This window comes from Cebus imitator, unplaced genomic scaffold (assembly GCF_001604975.1).
Source record: "Cebus imitator isolate Cc_AM_T3 unplaced genomic scaffold, Cebus_imitator-1.0 Scaffold50, whole genome shotgun sequence".
In the NCBI taxonomy this organism is placed as follows: Eukaryota; Metazoa; Chordata; class Mammalia; order Primates; family Cebidae; genus Cebus; species Cebus imitator.
The window spans coordinates 8,845,281-8,870,449 of record NW_016107365.1 but is presented as its reverse complement, the minus strand read 5'-3'; the positions used below and the strand labels follow the sequence as shown (position 1 = coordinate 8,870,449).

The 25,169-nt window shown below is 39.4% G+C and overlaps 1 protein-coding gene across 1 annotated transcript in view; it reads right to left on the bottom strand.

The window, feature by feature from the left end:
* JMY (junction mediating and regulatory protein, p53 cofactor) overlaps positions 1 to 25,169 on the bottom strand; it is a 100,110-nt gene that overhangs the window by 6,792 nt on the left and 68,149 nt on the right. The window contains exons 5-10 of the mRNA XM_017527719.2: positions 22,881 to 23,046; positions 22,338 to 22,525; positions 15,316 to 15,402; positions 8,341 to 8,436; positions 6,002 to 6,596; positions 4,181 to 4,491 (exon numbers count right to left, since the gene is read on the bottom strand). Coding sequence (XP_017383208.1) covers positions 4,184 to 4,491; positions 6,002 to 6,596; positions 8,341 to 8,436; positions 15,316 to 15,402; positions 22,338 to 22,525; positions 22,881 to 23,046 — 1,440 coding nt within the window. The 3' untranslated portion in view covers positions 4,181 to 4,183. The remainder of the gene's footprint in view (positions 1 to 4,180; positions 4,492 to 6,001; positions 6,597 to 8,340; positions 8,437 to 15,315; positions 15,403 to 22,337; positions 22,526 to 22,880; positions 23,047 to 25,169) is intronic.

Below are 25,169 nucleotides of genomic sequence, written 5' to 3'. Positions count from 1 at the left end.
AAAAAAAAGAACAACTCTCACGGGAAACAAATCAGAAACTTACATTAAGAAAGGTTTCCACCTGCTTCAGCTCCCCAAGTAGCTGGAACTACAGGTGTGAGCCAAAACAAAAATACTACTTTTTGTATTTTTGGTGGAGATGGGTTTTGTCATGTTGCCTAGTCTAGTCTTGAACTCCTCGGCTCAAATGATCCACCCATACCAGCCTCCCAAAGTGCTACAGACTTACAGGACTGAGCCACCATGCCCAGCCTAAAACTTATTTTAAATCTCTATGTAATTATACATATTTTAAGAAATTTCCTTGAACACGACTATGCTATCTCTGGGAAGTTAGGAAGAGTTTCAGAGGGGAATGAAAAGGGCAGAACAGTGGACCTTCATTATCTACTTCATGAAGATTGAAGAAATTAGCTCTTAAAAGTATATAATTACATTAATGACAAAATCTACAATCAAGAAATCTGGACAGGCACAGTGGCTCACACCTGTAGTCCCAGCACTTAGGGAGGCAGAGACATGTGGATCACCTGAGATCAGGACTTCGAGACCCGTCTGGCTAACATGGTAAAACCCAGTCTCTACAAAAATAGAAAAATTAGCTGGGAGTGGTGGCATGTGACTGTAATCCCAGCTACTCGGGAGGCTGAGGCAGGAGAATTGCTTGAATTGAGAAGCAGAGGAGCGAGCTGAGATCATGCCACTGCACTCCAGCTTGGGCAACAAGAACAAGAATGAAACTGTCTCAAAAAAGAAAGAAGAAATCTAATAAATTAATGGAAAATACAAATTGCAGTAAAACCTTTTTAGTAATTTGTAGACAATTATCTAAAAGTTCACAGCACTGTAGTCTCCACTATCACAAAGTAGTGGAGATACACAGCTGCTTCATCACTGCTTAATCAGTCTGTATTAGTATATGGTTTGCTTCTGGGGTAATTTAGTAACGGTGACTGCAGATTTCCAAGCTCATACGTTTTCTGAGTGTTTCACTGTTTCTCTCTCAACATTGTACCACATATTCCAACCATTAACAGTCTCCACACCCCAAAAAAAGTTTTAAGCAATTTTCAAAGTGGTATACACCATGCACCATATTCTTATCATCTGATAATAAAGCTAAATTAGTAGCCAGAAGCTATGAGTAACATCCCAGCCACGTGAGTATACAAAATGCTGAAGCAATGTCTAGGGTTAGGCAGGATATGGTGGGATGGGAGGAGACAGACAAGGATGGGCTGACTTGAGAAGCTGCTGGTGTGCTGTGAATGGGCCACTGTGGACCATCTGTAATGAAATAGCTAAACACACAAGTGAAGGTCCAGCTGTGGAATTAGTGCAAAGATGGCAGCTTTAGGTACCAGCTTAAGCAGCTTCCTGAGAAGCTACAGCAGAAGGAGACAACACATGTAGCAAGAACTGTAAAGTGGGAGACAACCTATGAATACCCACTGTGGTATATATATATATATTCCTTTACAAGGCATAGTGGACACATGTACAAGCAAAAATAACTTGAAGTTACTCTGGTATCCAAAAACAGTAAGTCAAAGTGACTGTTATATGTAACTATATACATAATAGGAAAAAAGGCAGGACAATGCTACTACTGAATGTTGGCTGAATCATGGTAAATGTAATTAATATTACATTTTTGTTTAAGTTATTGATTGATGAAGATGCTGATGGGGAGGGGTAGACTGGCGTGGTACTAGAGGAATATTTTACCTAATGAATACATACCCAAAGGAACAGGTGAAACTGCTTTCAGTAATATTTTATCTAATATAATAGTATCTTTCAATATGTAATCAATTGTTTAAAAACTGACATACATTACATTTTTGTATTAAGTCTTCAAAATCTAGATGTGTACCTGCATATACATTAGATCCACTGAGAATTCTTTTTTTTGCGGGGCCAGGCGCGGTGGCTCATGCCTGTAATCCTAGCACTCTGGGAGGCTAAGGTGGGCAGATTATTTGAGGTCAGGAGTCAAGACCAGCCTGGCCAACACAGTGAAACCCTGTCTCTAGGGAGTATTACACACCAGGGCCTGTTGAGGGGTGGGGGACTAGGGGAGGGATAGCATTAGGAGAAAAACCTAATGTAAATGACAGGTTCATGGGTACAGCAAACCACCATGGCACATGTATACCTATGTAACAAACTGGCACATGTACCCCAGAACTTAAAGTATAATAAAAAAATAAAAACAAAAATTTTAAAATTGAAAAAAAAAAAAAAGAAAAGAAAAAAAAAGAAACCCTGTCTCTACAAAAAATACAAATAAATAAATAAATAAATAAATAAGCTGGGCATTGTGGCAGGTGCCTGTAATCCCAGCTATTCAGGAGGCTGAGGCACAAGAATCCCTTGAGCCCAAGAGGTGGAGCTTGCAGTGAGCTGAGATCAAGTCACTGCACTCCAGCAGTGGGTGACAGAGTGAGAACCAGTCTTAAAATGGAAAAATAAAAGAAAATCTTTTTTTCCTTTTTAAATTTGTTGTTCTACTCAGAATTCTTAAGTCAAGGATAGAATGTGCATTTTTAATAAGCTCCCAAATTCTTATGATCAAACATGTTTTAGGAATTACTGTCCTAATTGGGGCAACCATAGGGAGACCCCATCTCTACAAAAAATAAAAAAATTAGCCTGGCATGGTGGCATGCATCTGGAGTTCCAGCTACTTGGGATGCCTGAGCCCAGTAGGCTGAGGCTGCAGTGAGCCATAAACGTGCCACTGTATGCCAGCCTGAGCCACAGAGGGAGACTCTGTCTCTAAAGTAAAAAAAAAAGAAGAAGAAGAAAAAAAAAAAAAGAAATTCAACAAAAAGAATCTACTGGCTAACACATAAATTAATTATTCCTTTACTTAGTCCTTCTAGGACTCAAGTCTTCCCTACTTTGGTGAATGTTTGAAGCCCGGAGATACATATTCCATCAAGAAAGAATAATAATTAATAGAATATGTTTGCATACTCTATATATAATTTTATACAAATTACATTTCCTTTACCATCATTATAAATTTTGCATACTATTTATAGCACGTTACTGATTATATTTGGTATAATTTGTGCCATATTACCCTATAATTAGCTTATTAAATGTAGTCGACTACAGCTCTCTATTAGGAAAATGCCACATGTTTAACCAGAGAGAATCTTAATATGTACAAGAGTATTCACTAGGCATGTATATGATTTTTATATATTAATGATACCTGCAAATTTATCTAGATAATATAGTAACTGACAGGTATAAGTAGGTTTTTTTAAGGGTTTAGAAAGTTAAATAATCAGACAATGCAACGATTTTTCAAGATTGATCTTAGAAAACTCCTCTGAGGTCAGCTAACATGGTATCAAAATTCAGTGTGCCTAACAGTTTGTTACTGAAATACTTTGTTAGAAAAATCTTTTCTTAAAAAAATAAAAATAAAAATTATTGACTTATTTTTACAGACAGGGGTATCGCTATATTGCCAAGCTGGGACTTGAACTCCTGGGCTCAAGAGATCCTCATGCCTCAACCTCTGAGTAAATGGGACTACAGTAGCAAACACTAAACCACTGCTCCTGAAAAGCCTTTTTTCTTTTCTTTTCTTTTCAGACTAAGTCTCACTCTGTTGCACACGGCAGTGGCGCAACTGCAACCTCCGCCTCCCAGCTTCAAGAGATTATCTTACCTCAGCCTGCCAAGTAGCTGGGATTACAGACGCCTGCCATCATGCCCGGCTAATTTTTGTATTTTAAGTAGAGATGAGGTTTCACCATGTTGGCCAGGCTACTCTTGAGCTCCTGACCTCAAGTGATCCACCTGCCTCAGCCTCCCAAAGTGCTAGGACTACAGGTGTGAGCCACCGCACCGGGCCCTTTTCTGTTTTTTAGGGTAAGAATGAGACTGTCACTTTACTTGCAATTATAGCCGTATGCCAGAAATTTTTAATAAGAAGGACATTTAAAAAAATATTCACATAGCAATCACCATTAAAAAGTTATCTTAAGTTTCTAGAAACTACAGAATTAAAACCTGAAATTCGCAAATATGATCCATTCTAAGATTCGACTGTGAAACAAACAATATGCCTCAGACTCAATAAAAAATACTCCAAACCTCATCATCCAAAATAAAAGCTGTATTACTGAATGCTACTAAAGACAATAAGGCCATTTACTTGTTAGTTCTCCCAGTCTGTGCAAGGCAAAGCCTCCTCTTCGTCCTCTGACTCTGGGGATGCTTCTTTAATTCTTCTAAGAACTTCATGGATGCTCCGTGTTAGAGGGTCTGTGTCAGGTAGAAGTGTGAAGGATTCTCTCAAAACATCCTTCTGCACCTTCTTCAGTTTTACCCCTTTCCTTATCTGTGCCAAGATATTATTACTATCATCTTCATCAGGAAAAGGAGGCAGAGTTCGCTGTTCAACCTTTTTCAGATGAAAACTACCACGCTTCAAGGAGGCTAGCACCTCATCCATGGGTGAGCTCACTTTGGAAAATGAAACAGAACAGCATCACTGTTTGGATTGCAGTTAATTAGAACAAAACTATAGAAGCTCTACTGTTTGTGACTGTTAAAGCACAGGACACTGAAGTAACATCTGCAAAGTGGATCACGAAATGTGTGCAGAAGGCGACCAGAAGACAAGGGATCCATCCTAATCATCATTCTTTTAAGAAAATCCCAAGACCCGGGCTGGGCACACTGGCTCACACCTGTAATCCCAGCACTTTGGGAGGCCGAGGCGGGTGGATCACGAGGTCAAGAGATCGAGACCATCCTGGTCAACATGGTGAAATCCCGTCTCTACTAAAAATACAAAAAATTAGCTGGGCATGGTGGCACGTGCCTGTAATCCCAGCTACTCAGGAGGCTGAGGCAGGAGAATTGCCTGAACCCATGAGGCGGAGGTTGCGGTGAGCCGAGATCGCGCCATTGCACTCCAGCCTGGGTAACAAGAGCGAAACTCCATCTCAAAAAAAAAACAAAAGAAAATCCCAAGACCCAATCCATGGTGGGTACTATTGGTATTCGTATCATTTCCTACATGAGAGAAGTGACCAGATTAGGAACTGGGAGGTGGTCTTAGGAGTATTATGGGTGAGATTCCCAAAGGATTTCCAAATTGCAGTTGCTCCACCCAAATTCAGAGTGATTAGGTTACACCTTTTATTTTTAAAAATTACATTTTTTGTTCATTATGGAGGCTGTGTTTTTTTCATTTGGTTGTTTTACATGTGAAATCCTACTCAGATTACATCAAGAAATGTTTTATAGAATAGTCCTTCAGATTAATACATAATATGCAAGTAATACGTAACAATTATATAATGTTCTGGCCGTGCAAAATTCAAATTCCTTAAAGGCAAAGGCAAGGATTATTCTCTGTTCTTTTTAGAAATAATTTTATTTGTGCTTGAGTATCTTATAACAACAACAAAAAAGTAACCTGAGGCACATCTATCTGTGCAACGTAAGTTGAACAGATTATTCCTTATTCTTCTTTGCTTCTTTATACAAATATACAAAAGTCCTCAACAAATGTATGAACAAATGTTACATAATCCTGCCAATGTCATCCCTTTGGTGACAGTCCTGACCAGATAGCTTACCCTTTCTGATATGAGTGCTTACCCTTTCTGATATGAGTACTTTAAAAAAAAAAAAAAAACAGGTTTAAAATCAGATTTTTTTCCCCTAACACAAAAGAAGCCTTATCTATTATACATTACCAAACATGTATGTATAACTTTAGAATATCTGTTTTTAAAACATGCCTAACAGCTCAAGAAGGTATACATTTCTGTGTATTTCACGCATTTGTAGATGTGGGTTGCTAAGAATTCTCCTCTAGTGTGATTTTGAAAACCTGTTTACTATCAAAATAATATTCAAAAATAAAATGGTTTAAGCTTTGAAATGTCAAAAAATATATATAGTTTTTTTGGCTATGCCTGATGTCATACAACAGATGGACCATGAAAATATCTTGACATACCTCTCCTCCTCTGCAAACCTTCAGCAGTCTTTCTGAGCTTCTTCCGTGCACTGACCAGCTGGCTGCTATCAAAGAGGTGTGCTGAGGGGGCACTGGCTGACTTTGGGATCCTCTTCTCATTCCCCTCCTTTCTAGGCAGATCTGTCTCCAGTGTCTCTGGGTCATTGTCCTTAGCAACAGGCAGAGGTGGTGGTGGAGGGGGAGGGGGAGGAGGCGGAGGAGGTGGTGGTGTTGGAGGAAGAGGGGGTGGGAGTGGGCTTATGGTTACAGAACATGGTTCAAGGTTGTTATTCAAAAGTGGAAGAGATACAGGGGGAGGCAGTTCAGAGGTAACACCACTGAGAGGTAATGAAGTGCTTTCAAGTTGTGTTAATGAAGTATCTTCAAGTTGTACAAGGCTCTGGGGTTCTGTTGTTTGTGACGGCCCACTCTTGACTCTTCCTTCTCCTACCTCTTCAGTTTTCTCTTCTACCTGTAGCACACTTGGTAGAGAGTCACACTGATCCTCTCGGGGAACAGGACTTGCTGCACCTCTTCTTCTTGCATGAGCTAGTCGTAATCTGGTTGATTTAAGTATGACTTGCCCAGGATACCTCTAAAATATCAGAAGTTATTGGAACTGGTTAAATGTTATTAAAACAATTTATGAGCACATGCCTATTTATTTTCTCTTTCAAATAAAAGATGTTTTGTGGCCAGGCATGGTGGCTCACACCTGTAATCCCAGCAATTTGGGAGGCCGAGGCAGGTGGATCACCTGAGGTCAGGAGTTCAAGACCAGCCTGGCCAACATGGCAAACCCCATCTCTCCTAAAAATACAAAAAATAGCTGAGTATGCTGGGACATAACTGTAGTCCCAGCTACTCGGGAAGCTGAGGCAGGAGAATCACTTGAACCCAGGAGGCAGAGGTTGCAGTGAGCGGAGATCACACCACTGCGCTCAAGCCTGGGTGACAGAGCGAGACTCTATCTCAGAAAAAAAGATGTCATGTTAACTCATTGGTTATTTTACCCTTAAAGTTATACAGAAAATCCAAAAGTACCTAATAACTTTCAAACAATTATGAATTTATTGTTTGCTTATCAAATCCACGATTAAGTAAAATATTCAAAATTATGATAAGATTTTTAGTGACTAAAACTACTAAATGTATGAAACAAATAGCATGTAAAATACAAAATATAAATGATGTCAAGTCAAATGTATAAATGCTACTGGTATGTAAAAAGAAGCTAGTCTCCTATGTTTTCAAATGCACACGAATGAGAAAATTAAAACATTCTTTAGCAGGTTACTTGGCATTTTTAAAAACCTAAAACAACTAATAATCCATTTTATAACAGAATGAAGAAGAATTACATTTTTTTAAGTACTTACTGGTAGGACTCTCATTTTATAATTTTACATGTTTTTTTTTTTTTTTTTTTTTTTGAGACAGGGTCTCACTCTGCTGCCCAGGCTAGAGTGCAGTGGTGCAATCACAGTTCACTGCAGCCTCAACCTCCCTGGCTCAGGTGATCCTCTCACTTCAGCCACCTAAATAGCTGGAACCACAGTCATGTACCACCATGCCAGGCTAATCTGTGTAGAGATGGGGTTTCACCATGTTGCCCAGGCTGGTCTTGAAATCCTCAGTTCAAGCAATCTACCTGTCTCAGACTCCTAAAGTGCTAGGATTACAGGCGTGAGCCACATTTAGTTCATAACAAGGCTTATCCCCTGCCCCACCTCTTTTTTCCGCTGTAACACTTGTTCAAAAGCCTACACTTATATGGTGATCCTTCAGGATGCACAACTGAAGTAAGGCTCCAAAGTACTTTAAAAATGAGAACTGGGATGCTTCAGCATAGTTCTGAGGAGATGTTTGAAAACTGGGGTATCGGTGTGCAATCATGGGCTACCCTGGCAAGAGAAATGCTGAAGCATTTCTAAAATGTGCTGTTCCCCCTTTTAATTCTGCCAATGGTCATTATGTATTACCACCACAGGTTGATGTATGTGGAATAAATAACAAGATGATGCTTGAGCTGGATAGTCAGTTGTGATTTAACTAATTTTTTAAACTCAAGAGGCATCTAGGTTTCCCAGAAGCCCTGATCATTTCTCTTACATAACTGAAGCTGTGGGTCAAAGGTCACAAGAATACTAATTCAGAAAACAACCAGAAGAAAGGGAGCCATGCCATCAAAACAATTTTTAAAAGGACTGCCATGGTTATAATAGTTTATAAATAAGGGAAAACCAAGTTTTTCCTCACACAAAGAAATCCTACGGGTGTATATGTAGCTCTGTTTTAAAAACAATGTAAAACAATAAATGGACCATTACTTTTAATACCTGTTTAAATGTTCGAAGTCTATCCAGTGTTCTCTGTCTCTCTTGGCTAACCCAGGCACTTTTTCTTTCTTCTTCATCACGTAATTTTTCTCTCTTCTGGTAAAAAATTAATAATAATTCTGTTACGTTGTGTCTCAATTTTTATCATTTAATAGGAAAAAAGATAAGAAGTTATCCCAATATAGACCCAAGGGGAAGATTCACTGAACAAAAATTTTTATAGCATGAAACATGAAATGTTTTTAATACACAATTTTAGTGTAAAATACTTCTGGTGTAAAAACTTAAATGTAGATGACTATAAAAATAAAATCAGCAACCAGCCAGGCACAGTGATTCACACCTGTAATCCTAGCACTCTGGAAAGCCGAGGTGGCTGGATCACCTCAGGTTAGGAGTTCGAGACCAGCCAGGCCAACATGGTGAAACCCTGTCTCTACCCAAAATACAAAAATTGGTCAGCCATGGTGGCGCACACCTCTAATCCTAGCTATCTGGGAGGCTGAGGCAGAAGAATCACTTGAACCTGGGAGGCAGAGGTTGCAGTTAGTTAGCTAAGATCGTGCCACTGTACTCCAGGCTGAGACTCTGTCTCAAAAAAAACAAAAAAAACAAAACAAAAAACAAACAAACAAAAAAAAAAAAAACAAGCAACCACTTGGTCAGTAATTTAGATACTGTATATTATTCAAACAATATAACCAGCAGTTAGAAAAATATACTTCAAGGAAGTATTATCCGTGAATCATCTGGTTTAATATCACACCTTATAGTTGGCAGTTATCTAAACAAATTTTTAGTTTTTCCCATAGAGTTGAATCATCTAAAAGCTGTATAATAAAATCTCATTTGGTAAAATTAATTTTAGTTAAATAAATGAAAAGGCTTTTTACATAGGTAAATGGGTTGTTTATTTTCTGGCTTTGTTTTAAAAAACTACAGCTACCTCCCAGAGGACCACATAATTTCAAATGGAAATTAACCACTCTTCCATTGTTCTCCTGTGCTTTTCAAATCCAACCCCCTAGTCTATTCTTCTATCATTTCTCACCTCTTCCCCACCAGATTTTCCATAAAGAACGCTGCATTTGAGTTGGATGATTATATCATAAACCCTAAGAAGAAAGTATGAGCACGAAGGTAAGGGTGGCAGGGAGACAATATGAAACTGAAAAATAAAGCCAAGTGTAGTTACAGGCTCATGCCTGTAATCCCAGCACTTTGGGAGGCTGAGGCAGGAGGACTGCTTGAGGCCAGGAGTTCAAGACCAGCCTGAGCAACACAGTGAGACTATCTCTACCAAAAAAAGGGAGGTGGGGCAGGGGAGGAGATGTGTGGTAGGCTAATTATTCTGAATAAAATGCAGTTTAGTAATATACATAAAGATGCAAAGGCACACCATACAGGAACACAATTCAAAAGGGCTCTAAGAACCTGAAATAAGTTAGCATGTGCCCAAAGAGAGGCATTACCCTCCCTGTATGTTGCATATGCTTATAGCTGAGACAAGCATACGCCACCACGCCATTTTTAAAATTTTTTTATAGAGACAGGGTCAGCCTGGTCTCGAACTCCTGGGCTCAAGTGATCCTCTTGTCTTGGCCTCCCAAAGGCTAGGATTATAGGCGTGAGCCACCATGTATGTTTTCTTGTTTTAAGAAATCTTTTTATTAGTATTATCTTATTGTACTTTGGGCTCTGGGGTACATGTGCACATCCTGCATCCTGCAGGATTGTTACATAGGTACATACATGCCATGGTGGTTTGCTGTCTCCATTCCCCTCACCCCCACCCACCACCCCCCACCGTCGCCTATATCAGGCATTTCTCCTGTGTTATCTCTCCCCTCCCCTCCCCTCCACCCTCCACCCCCGCTGCCCCCAATCTAGCCCTGTGAGTGTTGTTCCTTTCCCTGTGCCCAAGTGTTCTCATTGTTCATCACTTGCCTATAAGTGAAAACATGTGGTGTTTGATTTTCTGTTCTTGTGTCAGTTTGCTGAGAATGATGGTTTCCAGATTCATCCAAGTCTCTACAAAGGACACAAACTTGTTGTTTTTTATGGCTGCATAGTACTCCATGGTGTAGATGTGCCTCATTTTCTTTTCCAGTCTATCACTAATGGGCATCTGGGTTGGTGCCAGGTCTTTGCTATTGTAAACAGTGCCACACAAACATACGTGCGCATGTGTCTTTATAATATAAAACGATTTATACTCCTTTGGGTATATACCCAGTAATGGGATTGCTGGGTCGAATGGAATTTCTACTTCTAGATCCTTGAGGAATTGCCACGCATGTATGTATGTTTTATTGAAGTGAAAGCCTAGCGTTATAAGTGTGCCTATAATAAACAAGAGTACATTTTTTAAAGGGGAAAACTGACTTCTCATATTCCATTTGTCTCTGAGCTAATAACAATTTAAAATAGTATTAGTAATAAGTAATCCTCACATTTTTGTTTTAGAGAGTTTACTGTCATATATTAAAATAAACTTCCTTAGTCTCATATCCCATGGGAAACTGTTGCAATAAGGTTAACACCTAAGAATATTTAAGAATGCTGATTGACTGACTGACTGATTGATTGATGGAGTCTTGCTCTGTTGCCCAGGCTGGGGTGCGGTGGTGCAATCTTGGCTCACTTATTTGATCTCCACCTTGTGGGTTCAAGTGATTCTCCTGCCTCAGCCTCCCGAGTAGCTGGGACTAAAGGTGTGTGCCATGACGCCCTGCTAATTTTTTGTATTTTTAGTAGCAACAGAGTTTAACTGTGTTATCCAGGATGGTCTCCATCTCCAGACCTTGTGAATCGCCTGCCTTGGCTTCCCAAAGCGCTGGAATTATAGGCATGAGCCACCATGCCTGGTCAGAATCTGTAATTTGAAAAACAATTATCTATTTTGATCTAAGCTAACTTTCACTATGTTTTACTTGTATGTGTTAAAGATGACTAGTTATTTAACGGATTCATTCACTGACAATTATATATTCCAACCAAAGTTATTGGGCAAAATTCTAAGGCAAATGACATTTATCTTTGGGATGCCCTCAAGAATCAATTTATTGGATGGGCATGGTGGCTCACACTTGTAATCTCAGCACTTTGGGAGGGCAAGGCGGATGGATAACTTGAGGGCAGGAGTTCAACACCAGCCTGGCCAACATGGTGAAACTTCATCTACTAAAAATACAAAAATCAGCCATGTGTGGCGGCATGTGCCTGTAGTCCCAGCTACACAGGAGGCTGAGGAAGGAGAATGGCTTGAACCTGGGAGGCAGGGGTTATAGTGAGCAGAGATGAAGCCACTTCATTTCAGCCTGGGCAACAGAGTGACACTCCATCTCAAAAACAAGGAAAACAAAAAGAACTGATTTACTAATTTTTACCCCTGTTGCCCCAAAAATAGATCTGGGAAAAAGATCTGACACGCACATTCATTCTAAAAGCTAATTAGTTATTCCCCTCCACCAAAATCTTATGTTTTTCAAAAATAAAAAAAAAAATCCAAAAAAACATATGACATTTTAAGAGACCCAAAATAGTCTAAACAATATGGAAAAAAAAAAAAAAAAAAATTGGAAGTGTGGAACCTTCATAACCAAATTGATAATGCAAGTACAAATGGTGATAGCAGGAAGCACCTTACTCACCTCACTGTCATGTTGGCTCCTGACTGATCTTACAAAGCAGTTTCTGACCCACAGAAATAGTAATGAAAAATAAAAGTACATTAATTAATTTGCTATTTCTAGGTTCTAGGAGAAAGGTAATCTTACAGTTTCTGGGTAGTTTGGCTAATTTTATGTTTTTAAAATGAAGAGTAAGGGGTGGCGTTAGCTAAGAATGTGCCAGAATGAGCTTACGGAGTAATGCAGACAAATTTAAGCCCTTTGGCCTTTAGTATGATGCTAAAGAAAGAAAATTTTTAAAATAATCAAATACAGAGATATGGTCATGTTGGCATTTCTGATATTTAAGTAGAAATTACTGGTGTTAACTAATTTAAGTCAGGTCTGTACAGATGACTATCAGGATAATATATTGTAGTTGGGATGAGGCATAGCAATACTGAGAGTAGAAGAAAGTTTCTAATGTAATTTTATACGAAGTGAACTAATATTCTCAGCAAACCTGGAAAAGAGCAGGGACTTCCTCTACTTGATAAAGAACATCTATCCCAAAACCTACAGGTAATATCACACTTACTGGTGAGAAACTAGAGCTTTCTTGCTAAGATCAGGAACAAGACAAAGATGTCCCCCTTACCACTCCTTTTCAACATTATAATGAAGTCCTAGCTAATGCAGTAAGAAAGAGAAATAAAAGCTATGCAGATTGGGAAGGAAGAAATATAACTGTCTTTGCAGGCAAATATAGAAAATCTGAAAGAAAACTGACAAAAAAAATCTAGATTATAAAATAAAAAGCTTAATTTATAAAAGTCAATTGTTTTATAATACACCAGCAATGAACAACTGGAGTTCTCTTTGTGGGAGTATATTACCACCACCCCCACAAAGAAGAAGAAATACTTAGCTATCTTAGGTATCAATCTTACAAAAGGTATATATCTTTATGAGGAAAATTATAAAACACTAATGAAAGAAATCAAAGAATTAAATAGATGAAAAGTATTCTTTGTGGATAGGAAGATTCAATATTGTTAAGATGTTAGGTGTAGGAGAAGGCTGTGGAGATAATATAATAAAAAATAAAAACAAAAAAAGCAAAAAAACCAAAAGAAGTATTTTAAAATAAAATAAAATAAAAATATTAGGTCATCACTACCTGACTTATAAATTCAACTGTCCCAATCAAAATCCCAGCAATTTTTTTGTGGCTACTGATGGCTGATTCTAAAGCTTATACGGAGAGGCAAAAGACCTAGATCAATGAAACAAAATAGGACACCCAAAAATAGACTGAAGAGACAGAATCATTTGATCTTTGACAAAGGAACAAAGACAATTCAATGGAGAAAGGATAGTCTTTTAAAGAAATGGTGCCGGAATAACAGGAAGTCCATATGCCAANAAAAAAAAAAAAAAAAGAAAAAGATAAAGAAATCTAGACACAAACCTTATACCCTTTCACAAAAATTAACTCAAAATGGATCACAGACTTAAATATAAAACACGAAACTATAAAAACTTCTAGAAGATAACATAGGCTCAGATCTAGCTGATTTTGGGACTGGCAATGACTTTTTAGATATAACACCGAAGGCATGAACCATGAAAGAAGGTACTGGTAAATCGGACTTTCTTAAAAGTAAACACTTCTGTTCTTCAACAGACATTGTCAAAAGAATGAGAAAACAAGCCACATATTCTGAGAAAATGTTTGCCAAAAAAAGGGGACACATCTGATAAAGGACTGTAAGCCAAAATATATGAAAAACTCCTAAAGCTCAACAATAAGAAAACAAAAATCCAATTTAAAAATGGGCAAAAAGGCTGGGCATGGTGGCTCAGGCCTATAATCCCAGCACTTTGAGAGGCCAAGGAAGGCAGATTACTTGAGGTCAGGACCAGCCTGGCCAACATGGTCAAACCCCATCTTTGCTAAAAATACAAAAATTAGCTGGGCGTAGTGATGCACATCTGTAGTCCCAGCTACTAGGGAGGCTCTTCAGGAGAACTGCTTGAACCCGGGAGGTGGAGGTTGCAGTGAGCCAACATTGTGCCACTGCACTCCAGCCTTGGTGACAGAAAGAGAATCCATCTCAAAAAAAGAAAAGAAAAAAAAGAGCAAAGATCTGAACAGACAGCTTACTAGAGATATAAGGAGAGAGGTAAGCATTTGAACAGATGCGCTCTTTCTGTCTATGTGTGTACATATATACACAACATGCATTAGAGATTTGCAAATTAAAACAACAATGAAAGCCAGGCACAGTAGTCCATGCCTGTAGACAGACAGACAGACAGACAGACACACACACACACCCCACTATACCCCTGACACACACACACACAAATACCACTATACCCCTGACAGAATGGCTAAAAATCAAAAATGGGGCAACAGCAAAATGCTAGAGGATGTGGAAAAACCTTAACTCTCATTCATTGCTGGTAGGAGCTCAAAATAGAATGGCCACTATGGAAGACAGTTCTGCAGTTTCTCACAAAACCAAATACAACCTTACCATACTCTCTCTCCAGCACTCATGCCCCTTGTTACTTACCCAAATTAGCTGAAATTTACATGCACAAAAGGCCCTGCATGGATGTTTACAGCAGCTTTATTCATTGCTATCAAACCTTAGAAGCAACCACAATGTCCTTTAACAGGCGCATGGATAAACAAACTGTGGGCCATCCATACAATGGAACATTATATGATGCTAAAAAGAGCTATCAAGCCATGAAGACATGGAGCAACCTTAAATCTACATTACTAAGTTAAAGAAGCCAACCAAATAGCTTACATACTGTATCATTCCAACTACACATTGGAAAGACAAAACTATGAAGACTATAAGATCAGTGTTTGCCAGGGGCTTGGGAAGAGGGACGGATAAGTAGTGGATAAAGATATTTTGGGGGAAGTGAAATTATTCCATATGAAACTATAATAGCAGATCCATGTCATTATAGACTGTTAAAATCAATAGAACACAAAAGACTAAGAACCCTAATGTAATCAACAGACTTTGGGGAGTGTCAGTGTTTCACTGATTTTAACAAATAGGCCACTCTGGGGTATGTCGACAGTGGAAAGGCTATCAAGTGTGGGGACAGGAGTATATGAGATGTTGAAGGCAGGAGAGGCTACGAGTGTCGAGTGTCGGTTGAGGATATAGGAACTCTGTCCTCTCCAATCAAATGTGCCTAAAAACTGCTCATTATATAAAGTGAACTATGTTAATTTTCAGTTATAAGTTTTGTATGGTTCTCTACAGATTTTATCCATTCTAAAACATGTAAAAAATAAAGTTTTGTTCGAAAACTTCGAGTCCAAACTTACTAGTTGTACTGTGTGATGGGTTCTATATTCATCTTCAATCCGAGTGCGCTGTTGGATTTTTTCATTGTGTTTTGCAATACATATTTCCTATAAATACATAAAAGGTGTTTTAATACAAGTGAAACTTGAAAGACTCTGAACACCACACCAAAGTTTATTTGATAAATTTTGATCTTAATATATACCACCTACAGAACAAAGTACCACATTGACCACCTCTTGTTTCTTATCTGGACTACTGAAGCTCTATAAGCCAAGTAATCAGGAACTTACAAAAAAGACTCCTTTATTAAACTATGAACTTCTACAGACCTCCTGATTTCTCTTTTTTGAAGGAAGAGAGAGATGGGCAAGGTAGACTGAAGGGGGTTGTCCTGAAAGGTCACTTTCAGATCGGAAGTCTGCGTCCAGAAGATTCCAAGTCTCATTACACTTTTTCTAAGAGACAGGGTCTTACTATGTTGCCCAGATTGGTCTTGAACTCCTGGCTTCAAGTAATCCCCCTGCCTCAGCCTCCTGAATTGAAGGGATTACAGGCATGAGTCATGGCACCTGGCTTCACTATACTCTTTAAACATGTCTAGGCAAAAAAGAAGTATTTATTTATATAAAATATGTATTCTTAAGCTCTCTCTGACAACAAGTTAAAGACCATGATTTTTTTTCCAGACTGGCTTAAACAATATGGGATCTGAATCTTTTGGTCACAGACATAAGAGCTGCAAGAAACCCAGAAGACTATAAAGTCAAAATTATCAAAATTATTTAGAAACTATATAAAAAGCATGTATTTTCCAATCACAATATAAAACAGGATTTTTACAATAACTATGATATATGCTTCTTTACAAAATAATGTATCATATTCTGACAACTTTTTAGCAGCACCAAGCTAAATCTTCATTTACCCTTTGTCCTTCCTAATGTAACTATTTTGAGAAGTTCTCCAGATGAAAGGGTTAGTCTCCAGCATTCCAAAGCTATACTAAACTATACTAAAATGATCCCTTTTTTTTTTTTTTTTTTAGATGGAGTCTCACTCTGTTGTCCAGGCTGAAGTGCAGTGGCACAATCTCTGGCTTACTACAACCTTCACCTGCCAGGTTCAAGCGATTCTCCCACCTCAGCCTCCCAAGTAGCTGGGATTACAGGTGCATGCCCTCACGCCTGGCTAATTTCTGTTTTAGTAGAAAAGGGATTTCACCATGTTGGCCAGGCTGGTCTTGAACTCCTGACCTCAAGTGATCCACCCACCTGGTCCTCCCAAAGTCCTGGCATTACAGGCGCGAGCCACCATGCCCAGCCTAAAATGATCAGATAAAGTCAAACAATAACCTTTTGAAGTCAGTAAACTATTTTAAAGCAAAATGTAATTTTTTACATCAGTTCTTTACCCACTCTGGTTTGTTCTATTGCCTAGCAAGAATCTATCGAGTGCAATGGAGAAAACAAAGGCCGTGTTAGACTGCATCATGATTTGGTGATACAGTAACTCAGGTCTCTGAGTGTCACAGACCTTGGACAGAATCCTATCCCTGCCTCATATTAGCTGCTTTTCCTTAGGTGATTTATGTCACTATTAGAAGTGTTGGTTCCTTTGCTTATAAATGAGGATAGAGGTCCACAATCCCTTTTCTAGAACAGAGGTCAGACATGTTTTCAAATTAAAAGTTTTTTGATAGAGAGAATGGTGGTTAAGTTGTATATACCATATATACCCTAATAACTTAAGCAAGATCTGAAACTATATCCCATAATTAATAATAGTATTTTTGCAGTGAAATGGATTGTCAAAGTGAGGAATAATAAATAACTTCATGTTAGCGCAGGTCTGGTTTTGCCACCAGAGGAAGTATGAAAATGATTCTAATTTTCTGAGATCTCTGAATTTCATTTGACTACTGGGAGAATTAAAGATAAAAAACAAAGAAAACTGTTTACTGTTACTCTTCTTGAAATGTTTAATCACAAAGATACACTGACTTCACCAGCACATCCAGAGACCACCTATCTCCACTTTTTTGAGGGGTGAGGCAGGACATGAACTGTGTATGCAATCTTACTATGAGTGAGAAAAACCAAGAAGCTAGTGACCTTGGGCATGTTGATATGTAAATAAGGGAATATAGGATAGTGTTACATAGGGAGGCATTTTTTTTCCCTTGTATATTTGATCTTCTCAGTAGCTTTCTTTGTAGGACTTAGTGTTTCTCGTTTCCTATCTTTTCACCACCCTTCCTTATTTCACTCCTCCTTCCCTCTGCAGTTCTGCCACCTCAGTTGCTGGGCTTGGGGTACAGGCACATAAATGTAAATGGAGAGATTCTCCGGGGCTGGGTTTCCCTACTTCAGATTTAGATTAACAAAGAAATGAAGACTGCAGAACACTGATTAAATTGATATGAGCTAACACTTACCAAAGACGGAAGAGCTGATATTAAACTAGTATTAAGTTTAGCCTGAGTAAGGCTCTTAATGCTGTTAGAAGAGTACACAGCTCTGTGGGCTGTGGCCACCAAGTTGCTCCTCTTCACACCTCACCTGTATAGTTTCCTCTGCTATTCCATCAGTCACTGCTCTAGACCTCTACTGCACTCCCTCCTCAGACTACTGAGATGTACTTCTTGCCCCCAACATTCCTCGAAATTCTCAACATAAGGCCCCAATAGTCTCCCAATACTGGATGTAATTTTTTTCTCCCTTTACGTTTCTGGAGCACCTGAGCCTGCTGACCACCCTGTTGTGTGGAATCATCATCTTCACTTTTGAGACTTCAAGCTCTCCTGCTTCTTCCAACTTCGATTACTCTCTTTGATCCCTTTCTTCTGCACACTCTCAAATGTTCCCCAGTGTTCTTCCTTAGAGCCCTTCTCCTCATGCTACATTACAGTGGCTCAGTCTTTTATAACCTGTGCCCTTTACAATGCTTCCTCCTCACCCCTAGTCAAGAATGTTTTGCTTCCTGAATTAGAAATATTAAATATAATGAAGGTTTTTCCTCCTCAAACTATGTATCTACCCTGCTCCACTACCTTCTCTTTCTCTTTCCTATCAGCCTGCCACCACTTCCACCCCATTATTCCTAAGAACACTCTCCTCAGGCCAGGTACAGTGGCTCACACCTGCAATCCTAGCACTTTGGGAGGCCAAGGATTGCTTGAGCTCAGGAGTTTGAGACCAGCCAGGTAACATAGCAAGCCTCTGTCTCTATAAAAAATAAATAAAATGTTAAAAAATCACCTGCTCAGTATGTTCTGAGACCATCTCATACACTCTCATATTACAAGACCCAGGTGCCCAACTGTCTCACAGCCATCTCTACCTAGATGCCCAAGGCCTATTATATGCAAGTCTAAAACAGCTCATCACCTCCCACCCATATACGCTCTTCTTCTGGGTTTTCCATCTCAGTTGGTGACACCACCGTCTACCCCAACGCCCAATCCAAAAACCGGAGAGCTGATAGAGAATGGCTCTTCCTCCCTCCTTCACCACATCACTAAATCCTACTAACTTTCTACTTTTGGAAATCTAGACAGTTCAAGATTTGTCCATCTCTTACCCTGCACAGCCACTCACTTATTTCATAGTCTTAACTTCTCAACCATATTGAGGTAGAAGATAATAACATCTTCCAATCAGAACCTTTCCGTCTCTTCTCCCTCTACCCTATTTTTCATGCTGTTTTATCTTGCTAAAATGTAAATCTGTTCATATTATCCCTCTGCTTAACTTACACTACCTTCAGACAAAGCTCAGGCTTGTTAATGTGGTATGTAAGATTTCCTATAACCTGGTCCCGGCCCTGCAGCATGTCTTACAATGTAAAATGCCCTGACAAACCATGCTGTTTTCTGCTTCAGGGTCTTTGCTATGCACTATTCTGTCCTGTTGTAATTACCCCAACACCATCAATCTGGCCAATTTCGATTCAGATGTTAGAAGTCAGTGCAAATGTCATCTCTTCAGAGGCGGCTTTCGTCACTCCCTGCTCTTGCTCTGTTATTGGCTGGCAGAACACTCATCTGTTCTTCACCTGGTTTACCTTCTCCACAAGACTGGGAGGAGCAGGGACTATGCCTTGCTCAACTTTGTATCCTAAGTCTAACAATGTACCTAGCATACTGTTGAATTAAAATGAAATCAGACAGCTGGGTGCAGTGGTTCACACCTGTAATCCCAGCACTTTGGGAGGCTGAGGCGGGTGGATCACGGGGCCAGGCGTTCAAGACCAGACTGGCCAACATGGTGAAACCCAGTCTCTACCAAAAAATTCAAAAATTAGCTGGGCATGGTGGCTCTTGCCTATAATCCCAGCTACTTGGGAGGCTGAGGTAGAAGAACTGCTTGAACCAGGACCCGGGAGGTGGAGGCTGCAGTGAGCCAAGATTGCGCCACTGCACTCCAGCCTGGGCTACAGAGCGAGACTCCATCTCAANAGACTAAGTAATGAACAAAAGCAATATTTAAATACCTTTTTATTTCTGAGGTAGGATTTCTTGGCAGAAACCCGTCCACGTCTTGCTTCCAGCTGGCGTGCTTTCTGCTGAAGTTTCTGCAGCTCTTCTCTCTGTAAGTATGCAGACGCTGCCATTTCTTCCTTCTCCAGCATGGCCTCCATGCTTTCGTAAGTGTCATAGTATACCACTTCATCTCTTTTTTCTGTTATAGAACAGTAAAAAAGAGTATTGTTTAAGAATATGGACTGTGGGTTCAGACAGAACAGGGTTCTAATGTAGTTACTGGCTCTGTATCTCAAAGCCATCACTTCTCAAGCTTCTTTATAAATGGTGATTGTTATTCAATATACCTCATAGAATGAATGTATGCAAAGTGTTTAGCAGTATCTGGCAAACAGTAAGTGCTCAATAAATGCTAGACATCACCCCCACCAACTCTATCCCTATAAAAAGCAAGTTTTTTAACATCTTAACAGAAGAAACATATCTGGTGTCCATATGCATTTTCTTACGTATTCAATCTTTTGTAAACTTACGCAGTTAAATGCACACTATACCTGATATAAGTCTTTTGATGCTTTCTAGTTGCGCTGTCAATAGTAACTCTTCACACTTCAAGATTTCAAACTGTACTTCATACAACTGAAGTTGCAGGTCATAATAGTCAGCTTCTAACTGATCCAATCGGGCTATGGCTTCTGTACCACCCTGCAAACTCTGCATCTGCATTTGAAAATACAAATTAAAATATTTCTAGCTGGTGGGGACAAGAAAAAAAATCAAGTTACTATTAAAAATTAATACTAAGGCCAGGTGCAGGGGCTCCTGCCCGTAATCCCAGCACTGTGGGGGGCTGAGGTGGGCAGATCATGAAGTCAGGCCATTGATACCATCCTGGTTAACATGGTGAAACCCCATTTCTACTAAAAATACAAAAAATTAGCTGGGCATGGGGGCACGTGCCTGCAGTCCTAGCTACTCAGGAGGCTGAGGCAGGGGAATCACTTGAAGCCAGAGGTGGAGGTTGCAGTGAGCCACCATTGCACTCCTGCCTGGATGACAGAGCAAGACTCCATCTCAAAAAAAAAAAAAAAAAAAAAAAAAAGAAAAGAAAGAAAAGAAAAGTAAAGAAATCAGACTTTCAATTAAGTCTGAATTGCACAGAATTTTCAAAAGCTTGCAAGTTTGCAAATTCCAACTAGTCTCAAAAGTCCTGCATTATACACCTAAAAGTAATAGATAAAATACTCTTTTCTAATATTTCTAAAAAGTGTACTCTTCTGAAATCTTGTTTACTTTTCATTCTCCCCTAAAACTGTTCTATATGACCTGCTGAAATCACTGCAATGGCCTTTTTTTTTGAGACAGAGTTTCACTCCTGTTGCCCAGGCTGGAGTTCAAGGAACCATCTCAGCTTACTACAACCTCCACTCCTAGGTTCAAGCGATTCTCTTGCCTCAGCCTCCCGTGTAGCTGGGATTATAGGCATGTGCCACCAGGCACAGCTAACTTTTTGTATTTATAGGAGAGGCAGGGTTTCACCATGTTGGCCAGGCTGGTCTCAAACTCCTGATCTCAGATGATGTAGCTACCTCGGCCTCCCAAAGTGATGGGATTACAGGCATGAGCCACCACGCCTGGCCTGAATGTTTACCTGGTTGATGCAGACTGGAACATGAAATGAAGCTCATAACCAGGGCTGAAACAGCAGTCGGTTTCAATTACTACCGTCATGGGGAAATAGCAAAGGCACATAATTATGTGAAAGTCATGGCTCTGGATGCTAAGGTAACTGTTCTGTTGATGGACAAAGTGACAGAAGGTCCTGGGTTCTTGACTTACTGTGGAGACATGTCTGCCTGAGTTTCTTTAATGTGCAAGAACTATCTATTTCAAAAAGCAAAGGTCTTTTGATTTTCTGTGAAATGAGGAAGAGGTAGCCTTGGAATATGGTGAAGAGCAGGAAGGTGGGTTCTCAGAGAACATGACATACTTTCATAATACTTGAGCTTAAAGTAAATCAGTACCACACAGTCTTCAGTTTGGTCTAGGTTGCTGAGCTAGTTACAGATTTCAACTCCACATATACAGTGACTAGAAACAGCTCCACAATAGTTAACACCTGGACTAAAGTGCAAAACATTTTCTAAGACATAGGAAGAATCACATTTCCACAAAATGAATCATTCCAAATATCAAGAATCAAACATTTTGAAATGTAATCAAAGTTAAATAAATAAATATCTATAAAATTCCTTTAAGACTACGGTCAGAAGCAGGACTTGTAAAACATTACTGGGCTTCCTTAAATAAAAAGGGAGCCAGGGATCCCATTATCAGGGATCCTGTAGTCGTGCCCTTTAGCAGAGTCACTGTATTTCTGGAGGTAAAGAGAAAATCACTATTGGCTGTTCCAGTGTGTTTAAGAGGGCAATTTTCAAAGCACTATAAACATATCGAGCACTGACAAGAGATAGCGCTTACTTAGCTGTTTAAAACATAGGCAAGTTTTAAGGACCAAACAGATAGACTAAGTAATGAACAAAAGCAATATTTAAATACCTTTTTATTTCTGAGGTAGGATTTCTTGGCAGAAACCCGTCCACGTCTTGCTTCCAGCTGGCGTGCTTTCTGCTGAAGTTTCTGCAGCTCTTCTCTCTGTAAGTATGCAGACGCTGCCATTTCTTCCTTCTCCAGCATGGCCTCCATGCTTTCGTAAGTGTCATAGTATACCACTTCATCTCTTTTTTCTGTTATAGAACAGTAAAAAAGAGTATTGTTTAAGAATATGGACTGTGGGTTCAGACAGAACAGGGTTCTAATGTAGTTACTGGCTCTGTATCTCAAAGCCATCACTTCTCAAGCTTCTTTATAAATGGTGATTGTTATTCAATATACCTCATAGAATGAATGTATGCAAAGTGTTTAGCAGTATCTGGCAAACAGTAAGTGCTCAATAAATGCTAGACATCACCCCCACCAACTCTATCCCTATAAAAAGCAAGTTTTTTAACATCTTAACAGAAGAAACATATCTGGTGTCCATATGCATTTTCTTACGTATTCAATCTTTTGTAAACTTACGCAGTTAAATGCACACTATACCTGATATAAGTCTTTTGATGCTTTCTAGTTGCGCTGTCAATAGTAACTCTTCACACTTCAAGATTTCAAACTGTACTTCATACAACTGAAGTTGCAGGTCATAATAGTCAGCTTCTAACTGATCCAATCGGGCTATGGCTTCTGTACCACCCTGCAAACTCTGCATCTGCATTTGAAAATACAAATTAAAATATTTCTAGCTGGTGGGGACAAGAAAAAAAATCAAGTTACTATTAAAAATTAATACTAAGGCCAGGTGCAGGGGCTCCTGCCCGTAATCCCAGCACTGTGGGGGGCTGAGGTGGGCAGATCATGAAGTCAGGCCATTGATACCATCCTGGTTAACATGGTGAAACCCCATTTCTACTAAAAATACAAAAAATTAGCTGGGCATGGGGGCACGTGCCTGCAGTCCTAGCTACTCAGGAGGCTGAGGCAGGGGAATCACTTGAAGCCAGAGGTGGAGGTTGCAGTGAGCCACCATTGCACTCCTGCCTGGATGACAGAGCAAGACTCTATCTCAAAAAAAAAAAAAAAAATTAGTATTAATCAGACAGCATAAACCCACTAAATAACTGATTTCAGAAAGAAACTTATGGGCATGGAATCTAGACTTTAAAAATACATATATGTAACAGTAATAATCAAGACATATTATGTGGTTGTGGAAGTAGGCAAACAAGGTAAAAATAAGGTTTTACTGTTTATGTCATACTTATGCATATTTATGGTGATATTTATCATCTGGTTATAAATGCTAATAAAGTCCCCTTTCACTCTCAAAAGTAGATGCTAAGTTAGGCAGTTGCTTTTTTCATATGAAATATATGAAAATGACTGGATCATTCTCAGATATTTACAAGAATGGTAAAAGCTAGTTAATGCCATGTATCTGGTGTTTTGCTTTTTTCTATGTTCATAGCCTGGCTAGGTTCTGGGATCTGTTGACTGGAGAGTGAGGTGAGAGTGTGTGAGTGGAACAGAAGAGAGTTGCTTTAGATAGAAATCCTTGTAATCCATAAGGTATCTCTCTAGGTAAATATAATCAACATTCTAGGCTGAACTTAAAGTGAGATTCAGAAATGTCTGGGTGGCATGGCTTATGAGGTGGTAGATGGTCTTCCGTGGTTTGTTTGGTTGGTCAGTTCTTGGTCCTGGAGTGGGAAAATTTTTGCCAGGAATCTGAAAGAGACCACCAAGGGGAAAGTGTGCTTTAGATAACTGGTTCCTAATCCTACTGTTTCTAGGGCTATTTGTCTCTATGGAGAAAGGCAGATAAAAGAAGCCAAAGGAATAGTTTTTCAGGAGTCAGTGAGATGTAAAGAACACGCATAGTTCTAGTTCTCTAGAGTGAAACTGTAAGCATTCTTCCAAGAACATAACACCACTGCTTTGGTGGTTTAAAGGTTCACACTTAGAAGCTCCAGGAAAGCCCCAACATGGGCATCGCTGTGCCCTCAGAGCTAAAGGAGCAATGGTGAGGAGCCCTGGATTCAAGTGGCTTCCCAAGGAATGACCTCCAAAGGTGGGGGTGGCAGGGAAGGAGACAAAAAGGAAAATTAAAAGTATTGTTTATGAGCTCACGTGGGACATCACTGGGGTCCCAGAACACCAAAGAAATACTTGACTGGCTGTCGGGGATGGCCCACAGGGAAAAAGACAGTGAATTCTTATTTTTCTAAATGATCCCTTCTGTCTGGCGAGGTTGGTAAAACCTGTCAGCACATAAAACGAACACATTTTAAAGAAAATTCCAGCTTTTGCTTTATAGTCTAGATATCTGCACAGTCTTACCCAATAACTAGAACATTTTTTCTTAAGATGTAATTTCAAATCCCCTTCACAAGAATTTTGAACTGAAAAGCAATGGTTAGGCTCCACTCTAAATGTGCAGTGGTAAAAATTTAAAAATAACCAGTTGAACTAAATACAGTGGTACTTTATTTTATTAATATTTTATAAGTGGGTACTTAATAGATTATCCAAGTGTTAAGACTGTGAGTGATCCTGCTGCATTAGGAAATATTTTATGGGTGACAAACAACGAATATAACAACCCCAAAGTAGGTTTAATTATAGCAGGTAGGGAGGGAAATGTGAACAATATAAACTGTTGTTTTTGTCCTAAGTCATAAAATAAGAACCAAGGAATAATGTCTACCCTGAGACTCATGGAAATGGCCACTTTAGATGATAAACATCCCTTTTCATACTGTCTTTGGGCTCTTGCCCAGCTCTGGAAACACAGCTGTAGGATACACATTGCTCCAATACCTGCACCCACACTCT